This window comes from Phycodurus eques, chromosome 23 (assembly GCF_024500275.1).
Source record: "Phycodurus eques isolate BA_2022a chromosome 23, UOR_Pequ_1.1, whole genome shotgun sequence".
Taxonomy (NCBI): domain Eukaryota; kingdom Metazoa; phylum Chordata; class Actinopteri; order Syngnathiformes; family Syngnathidae; genus Phycodurus; species Phycodurus eques.
The window spans coordinates 7,030,259-7,038,056 of NC_084547.1; the positions used below are offsets into that span (position 1 = coordinate 7,030,259).

Sequence of the window (7,798 nt, forward strand, 5' to 3'; positions counted from 1 at the left end):
ACTCCTCATTCACCTCCCCTTCCTTATCCATGCACACAGAGCCCAACATTGAATCTGCACAAACCAAAAAGCCAACATGAGAATGCTAAGAAAGACCGCTTTGTAACGCAGCATATCACGGCAATCCCCAGATGCCACAAAATGACGCCCTCTCTGTGGTAGCCGATTGCCGAACGATGAAATCATTGCTCGCGCTCGAAGATGAAATGAATAGCTAGACGTAGGAGCTATGCTAGCTCATGGAGTATTCAAAGACGGAGAGGAAACAAAGCACGTCGGATTTTTATATTGCCATTGTTTTATTACCTTGGGAACATATTTTTATAAAAAGGGCTTACGATTTTCAAACATTTGGTTGGACTGTCAAAAAGCAGGAACGCTTTAAGATGGGGTGGTGCCTGGGGTTACCTGGTCAACAATCATCGTGAGTCGCGTTACCCACGCTTAGCGACACATTCAGATGCTGGAGCAGCACATGCGTTCAGCAGCAGCGTCACCATTACACGGCGAAAAGAACAAAGCAAAGGCGGCGAAAGAAAGTAAGGCATACGAGGTCGGTCGTATTTACAAGAAAGTCAGACACTTTTGGTGTGCACTTGAATCTAACATTGACCGTGCTGATGTGCAGACAATAAGGCCCTGCTGAGCTCTTTGAAATGCAACAAAAACAAACATTCTAAAATGAGTCAATAGAAATGAAACGACATCCCCAATTCCATTGAAGTTGGGACGTTGTGTTAAACATGAACACAAACAGAATGCAATGATTTGCAAATCATGTTCGACCTTTATTTCATTGAATACACTACAAAGACGAGATATTTCATGTTCAAACTGATCAACTTTATGGTTTTTAGCAAATGATCATGAACGTAGAATTTGATGGCTGCAACACGTTCCAAAAAAGCTGGGACAGGTGGCAAGAAAGACTGAGAAAGTTGAGGGATGCTCATCAAACACCTGTTTGGAACATCCCACAGGTGAACAGGCTCATTGGGAACAGGCGGCTGTCACGATTGGGTAGAAAAGGAGCTTGCCTGAATTCACAAGCAACGATGGGGCGAGGTTCACCTCTTTGTGAACAAGTGCGTGAGAAAATAGTCCAACACTTTAAGGACAATGTTCCTCAACGTACAATTGCAAGGAATTTAGGGATTTCATCATCTACGGTCCATAATATCATCAAAAGATTCAGGGAATCTGGAGAAATCACTGCACGTAAGCGGCAAGGCCCAAAACCAACATTGTATGCCCGTGACCTTCGATCCCTCAGGCGGCACTGCATCAAAAACCGACATCAGTGTGTCAAGGATATCACCGCATGGGCTCAGGAACACTTCAGAAAACCAATGTCAGTAAATACAGTTCGACGCTACATCCGTAAGTGCAACTTGAAACTCTACTATGCAAAGCAAAAGCCATTTATCAACAACACCCAGAAACGCCGCCGGCTTCTCTGGGCCCGAGCTCATCTCAGATGGACTGACGCAAAGTGGAAAAGTGTTCTGTGGTCCGACGAGTCCACATTTCAAATTGTTTTTGGAAATTGCGGACGTCGTGTCCTCCGGGCCAACGAGGAAAAGAACCATCCGGACTGTTATGGACGCCAAGTTCAAAAGCCAGCATCTTTGATGGTATGGGGCTGTGTTAGTGCCAATGAAATGGGTAACTTACACATCTGTGAAGGCACCATTAAGGCTGAACGGTACATACAGGTTTTGGAGAAACATATGCTGCCATCCAAGCGACGTCTTTTTCACGGACGCCCCTGCTTATTTCAGCGAGACAATGCCAAACCACATTCTGCACGTGTTACAACAGCGTGGCTTCGTAGCAAAAGAGTGCGGGTACTAAACTGGCCTGCCTGCAGTCCAGACCTGTCTCCCATTGAAAATGTGTGGCGCATTATGAAGCGTAAAAGACGACAACGGAGACCCCGGACTGTTGAACAGCTGAAGCTGTACATCGAGCAAGAATGGGAAAGAATTCCACCTACAAAGCTTCAACAATTAGCGTCCTCAGTTCCCAAACGTTTATTGAATGTTGTTCAAAGAAAAGGTGATGTAACACAGTGGTAAACATGACCCTGTGCCAGCTTTTTTGGAACATGTTGCAGCCATAAAATTCTAAGTTCATGATTATTTGCTAAAAACAATCAAGTTTATCAGTTTGAACATCAAATATCTTGTCTTTGTAGTGTATTCAATGAAATAAAGGTCGAACATGATTTGAAAATCATTGTATTCTGTTTTAACACAACGTCCCAACTTCGTTGGAATTGGGGTTGTACATTCATTCATCTCCCGTACCCCTTATCCTCACTAGGGTCACGGGCGAGCTGGAGCCTATCCCAGCTATCTTCGGGCGAGTTGGGGGGTACACTCTATCATGAAAGGACTAGAAAAAGGACATTGGACTGTCAAAGAGTATGTACACACTACACTGTCTTATGTTGTAATGTCCATCAGTTCAGCAGGCAGCCTCATCGCAATGCTTTGCTCCTGGATCTGCGCGGCCTTCGTTCTTCTCTTCCTTGGAGCTCGGATCCTCGACAGCATCGCTCTTGTTGCTTAGAGCCTGAGAGGAGGCGGCCAAAGCTACGGGGTGAGTTTTCATGTGACCCTGCGGATGAGAGAAACAGTCCTGCAGTAAAGCGCGTCACGCTACGAAATCGATCAATGACAAAGGTGTACCTTTAGGCCGCTGCGGCTGGCGTATGTCTTTCCGCACCGGGAGCAGTTGTAGGGTTTGTCCGAGCGGAGATGTTGGGAGCGTGGTCCTGACGCTGCGACAGGCGGCTCAGGGCTCTCTGAGCTCTCCTGTGGTTCTGCTGCTGTCAGGGGTTGTGGGACTGTGAATGTGTTGTTGTCTCTCTCGCCTTCACTTTGGAACGCTTCTGGGGCGCTAACGTCAGCTGCTGAGCTGCAGGTTGCTGGGCTGGCTGGAGGGCTGAGCGCACGCAAAGGATTTCTAGCCAGGGTGCATTTGTAGCCGTCACCGTTGCCAGTTTCGTTGAGCGTGTCGAGCTTTGAAATGCACAAGGAGAGAGCGCCGTCACTGCCATTCACTGCGGCAGAACCAGAGTTGTCTGAGGGGGCTTTGCCAGGGGTTCCCAGGTCAGGTTGGGAATCGTTCAGGGGGCTACCTTCATGGAGGTTGTTATCGCTCAGATCCAGGGGGTCCTCAGCTCCTGCCAAGTGGGGATTATGGGTCAGAGGTGGGCTGACGCTGGGTGCGGAATCCTCAGATGGCTCTGTCTTGACATTACAAGCTGTGACTGTTTTGCCAGTGGAATTTTTGCAGGTTGCACTTGTAAGGGCCAGCGGGAGGAGCTGTTGCGCCTGTGACGGTGAGGTACCCGAATCGCTCCCCACATCATCAACAAATGCCGTATTCTCTGTTTCTGTGCCATCTTCTGTTTGCATCGCGTCTTCATCGGGCGGTATTTGGCCTCCGAGGTGAAGGCGGATGTGGTGCTGAAGCACTAAGGCATTGGTGAACTTGCGTGGGCACAGCGGGCAGGAGTTAAGTGCCCGGGAGTTCGCTGGTCTGGCTCGATGAGTGGCCAGGTGGGCCCTGAGGCTGCCCTTTGTGGAGAAGAAGCGGCCGCAGAGCTTACAAGGGAAGGGGCGCTCTCCCAGGTGGGTGGCCTGATGCAAGCGCAGGGCTCGAGCACAGCTGAGGACCCGCAGGCACACACCGCACTGATTGGCTGCCTGAGCGGCAGTCAGAGGTGAAGTCGCAGTTGCGGTGGCGGGCGAGGTGGCGCCTCGGGGCCCTTGGCTGGCGTTGGGACTGAGGCCGAGAGTGGCTAACATTTCCCTGCGATAGGCACCGGAGGCGGTGGTCAGATCGTGACCGTTAGTGTTGGACTCCAACAGGGTGGGTGAGGGGGCGCAGGAAGACGAGGCCCCTTCTTGCGGCTGCTTTTCAAGCTTCTGTACCAGACGCTGCAGTTTGGAGGTGTCTGAGGTCTGAGCCAAGGTGCTAGGGGAGGAGGAGGGAGGAGAAGAGGTGCTTGCTTTGGGGAACGGTGGGAAAGGGAAGGGGAGCTGATGTGCCGAAGAGAGGTGGGAGGCGGACGGGTGGCCCGTAGGCCGCAGGAGGGCCAGGTGGTGTGGGGAGGCACCCCCCGGGAAGAGAATCTTGGGGAGGTGAGCCACTTGGGAGTAGGAGGCAGGTGTGTGGAGGGCTGTGTGAGGAGGAGTGTTTTCGTCAAAGCGCTGCTGCTTCACTCCTTTAAACTGACTTGCTAGCGAGGAAGAGGACAAGGATGACGATGTGGAAGAAGGCAGCACGGAGCCCGGCGCGCCAGCGACTGCTGAGGCCCGATTCAACTGTAGCAGGGAATGGGCTGTGGACAGCAGCGCCATGTCCACCGAGGGCGGCAGGGGTAGAGAGGAAGAGGGTCGTGGGGACGTGCCGGACAGGAACCCCAGAGCCATATTCTCCGTCACGCTGGTGGGAACACTTCCTTTGACTCCGTGAAACGACTCGTCGTCATCGGCTCGACGCTTCCTCCTCCTCTGGACGGCGCCAGAGGCCGAGACGCTCGGTGTCTGATCCGAGAGCGCAGGGGGCAGCAGTGAGAGGGAAAGCTCTGGGTTCTGCTCCCGGTGGCGCAGGAAATGAGCTTTGAGGTTTCCTCGCGTAGTGAAGCGGCTCAGACACACCGGACACTGGTACGGTCTCTCGCCCGTGTGCGACCTCAGATGGATCTGCAGTGACGAGTCACTGCTCAGGACCTTGCCGCAAAAGCGGCACATGTGCTGCGGTCGTCCCGACGCCAAGGCGGAGCCCAGAGAGGAGGATGCAGATTGGAGCTCCTGGGAATGGCTGCCGACGGCGAAGCTCATTCCGCTGCCGTGAGCAAATAAAGCGGCGTTGGACGAGGAGCGCGGCGGCAGCCCCAAAGACAAAGAGAGCGGATGAAGGGAGGCCACGGATGAGCTCGACACGGCAGACGACGTGGACGACGGTGTTCTGCTGCCGTTGACGTGCGGAGGGCCTTGTTTGGAGAGAGGCGGATGGGCAAAGAGGGGTGACGGAAGGCCCATTAGCAATGATGCCGCGGCCGCGGTGACCGGCGTGGCAGTTGAGGGTTGCGCCGGCGACAAAGGCTCTGCTTTTTGGTGGCTCTCGCCCCCGCTGACTCGCGGGCTGGCATCCTGCCCCATGACGGCGCCTCCGAGCTTCAAAACGTGCCTGCAAATTTCCTCAGTGATCTGCATCTGGTGGATTTGCCTCTGCTGTAAGACACGAAGCTCCTCCAGCAGTACTGCGAGGGTGGGGGGCACCTGGAGAACTTGGGGGCCGGGCAAGCTGGAAGCCCGGTGCTGAGCCGGACTGTCATCGCTGCCGCCGCCGCCACACGGAGCGGGCACGCACTGGGAGGACGAAGAGGAGGAAGTAGTGGTGGTGGCAGAAACGCCCATCGTCGGGGAGGCCATGGTGGAATGCGACGACGGGACTTGGCGGCCGGAGGTCTGACCCAGAGGGGGAGGCGAGTGAGTCTGGGAAGACAGCGACGGGTGAGGAAAGTCCGGAGAGAGGGACGAGTGAGTGTTTGGTAGGGAGGTAGCGAAGGTCGCAATGTGGTTGGGCCAGTGGGGAGGGGGCGAGCTCTCGTCGGGCAAGGAGGGCGCGTGTAGCCCGCCGGGGGACGGGCGTGGGGCCAAAGGCGGCTGGCAGTCTTGGAGCGAGCTTGGGGAGGAAGAGGAAGAGGACCCCGAAGAGGTGACTTCGGACCCGAGAGAGGTGGATGGCGACTTCAAGCACAGGAGGTCGTCTGAAAGGAAAGAAAATGAAAGCAAACTATTCCAGAGCACACTTTTGCCTGTTGCCCAACGTTCGGTGCATTCGCCGACATCTTTATGCAAATATTCTTTGCGTGGGCAGAGAAACTGACTCACTGGATTTTGTGTGTCGCCATCTTTATTCATTTCGCCTGTCCGCCAAGAATTGTGCGCGTGCACTCAATAATCAGGATTGTATGGCCGTGTTGGTACACTTAATTAATTAGCACAATGTGTTTTTAGGACACATAGTATAGCTCGGTTCGTTCTTTTTCATTGACAGTTTTTAACTATTCTAACCTGTCTGTCTGTCGCCAGGTGAAACTCACCTGGATGGTTAGTTATAATCATCTTATGAGGAAACACCAGTGAACCATCAAGTAGGAATGTGTGTGTGTGTGTGTGTGTGTTTTATCTCAAAAGTCCTCAAACACACACATAAAAGCTCCAAGTCCACCTTGTTGTCTTGGCAACACATTTTCTAGGACAATGGACATCACCAAGACAACCCCTAACCCCTCTTAACCCCCCCCCCTCGCCCTGTCCCCTTCTTTCATCTCCCCATTCACCCTTCCCCCATTACGTCACAGAGGAGGGTCAAGGGTTAGGCCAGGCTGAGGGTCCTGGCACTGTCCGCACATTCTGATTGGTCAGCTCATCTGACCTCTGCTGCTCAGGGGTCAAATTCTTTCAGAATCTTGAGTGCAGAGTGAGGGGGAAAAGGGGTGGGGGGTAACAATGGAGAGAACTTAACTAGTCCCTCCTGCAGAGGTAAAGTGAGATATAACGCAAAACTAAATCTTTTGCCTCCAAAAGTCCAATGGAAGTGCCGAAAGTTTCGAGTCGACGCCCAGTCGAGCAGTGCTTCTCGAACTGGGGGGCCCGGACCGAGCAGTAGCTTGGGGGTCCGCAAAATAATTTGCAACGAATGATGTCGCATCGTTTTCAAACGTTAAACTTAGAGATGGTGCGCCAAGAAAATAACCGATGACTCCTCCCTACCTTCACTTTAGACCAATTAGAAGCTCAGATGTGAGTTCGACATGTACTGTAAATCTCACATCCCCAAATGAACTGTTGTCTTTTAGCAGTCCTTCAAAAAAATTCAAAATCAAATAAACGCACGTTCATCCAGATTAAAAGGCTTAATATTACGAGAATTACATTTTTGAAATTCACGTTAAAATATGATGATAACTTTCACTGTAATATAATATGAAGACTTTATCTTGGAAAAATCTGACTTTATTCTCCAGAGTATGACTTTTGGTCCCCCAAAATTACGTCTTTGTTCTTGCAAGGATTATTACTTTTTTCTTGAACAAAAAGACTTGATAACATTTCTACTTTTTTCATGTTGGCTTATTTTCCTCAAAAATCGTCAACTTTTTCCACGTTGTGTTTAATTGCCATTAAGACGATGAGGGAGGGGGGAAAAGTCTCCCTGGACTCAAAAGTTTGAGTCTAGAAGCAGGAGAGGGCGAGGGGGCGCCATTGAAGATCACTACAATAGAATGAAGGGTGTAAAATTATCCCCCCCCCCCCCCCCCCCCCCCCACACACACACACACACACACACAGGCACACAGTTAAAAGAGCTTTAGCAGCAGCCTGTTGCTTTACGACTCAGGGGCCTCCATTCAGGAGGGGCCCAAAGCAGCAAAGAATGAATATGAATATGAACTCGTTTTAAAAAGCAGGCAAATGTTGTTTCCTTACCGTGAGCGAGCACCCTTGGCCCCCCTGGATCGTTGTTGACGAGATGTTGGGGTCTCTTCTGTTTTCGGCGTGACATGATTCACGACGAGCCGGGAGGGAGGGAGGGAAAGGGAGGGGGGGCTGTTGCCAGTGGCTTGGCGACAATCCTGAAATGCATCCACGAGACGAGATTGCAAAAGTTCCTGCAAGTTTCCGTTGAAAGAATCCGCCGAAAAAGGAGGAGAGAGGAGCTCCTGCAGGTCGTCATAGGAGGCTGGAGTGTGCGTGTGCGTGTGCGTGTGCGT

General features: G+C 52.0%; 1 protein-coding gene across 1 annotated transcript; it reads right to left on the minus strand.

The window, feature by feature from the left end:
- Positions 1–2,469: 2,469 nt before the first annotated feature.
- si:ch211-212k18.5 (sal-like protein 4) lies at positions 2,470–7,592 on the minus strand. The gene is made up of 3 exons (XM_061669724.1): positions 7,515–7,592; positions 2,694–5,788; positions 2,470–2,622 (listed from the first exon to the last, which is right to left on the minus strand). The coding sequence occupies exons 1-3, from the start codon at positions 7,588–7,590 to the stop codon at positions 2,470–2,472; spliced, it is 3,324 nt and encodes a 1,107-aa protein (XP_061525708.1). The 5' UTR covers positions 7,591–7,592.
- Between the last annotated feature and the right edge of the window lie 206 nt (positions 7,593–7,798).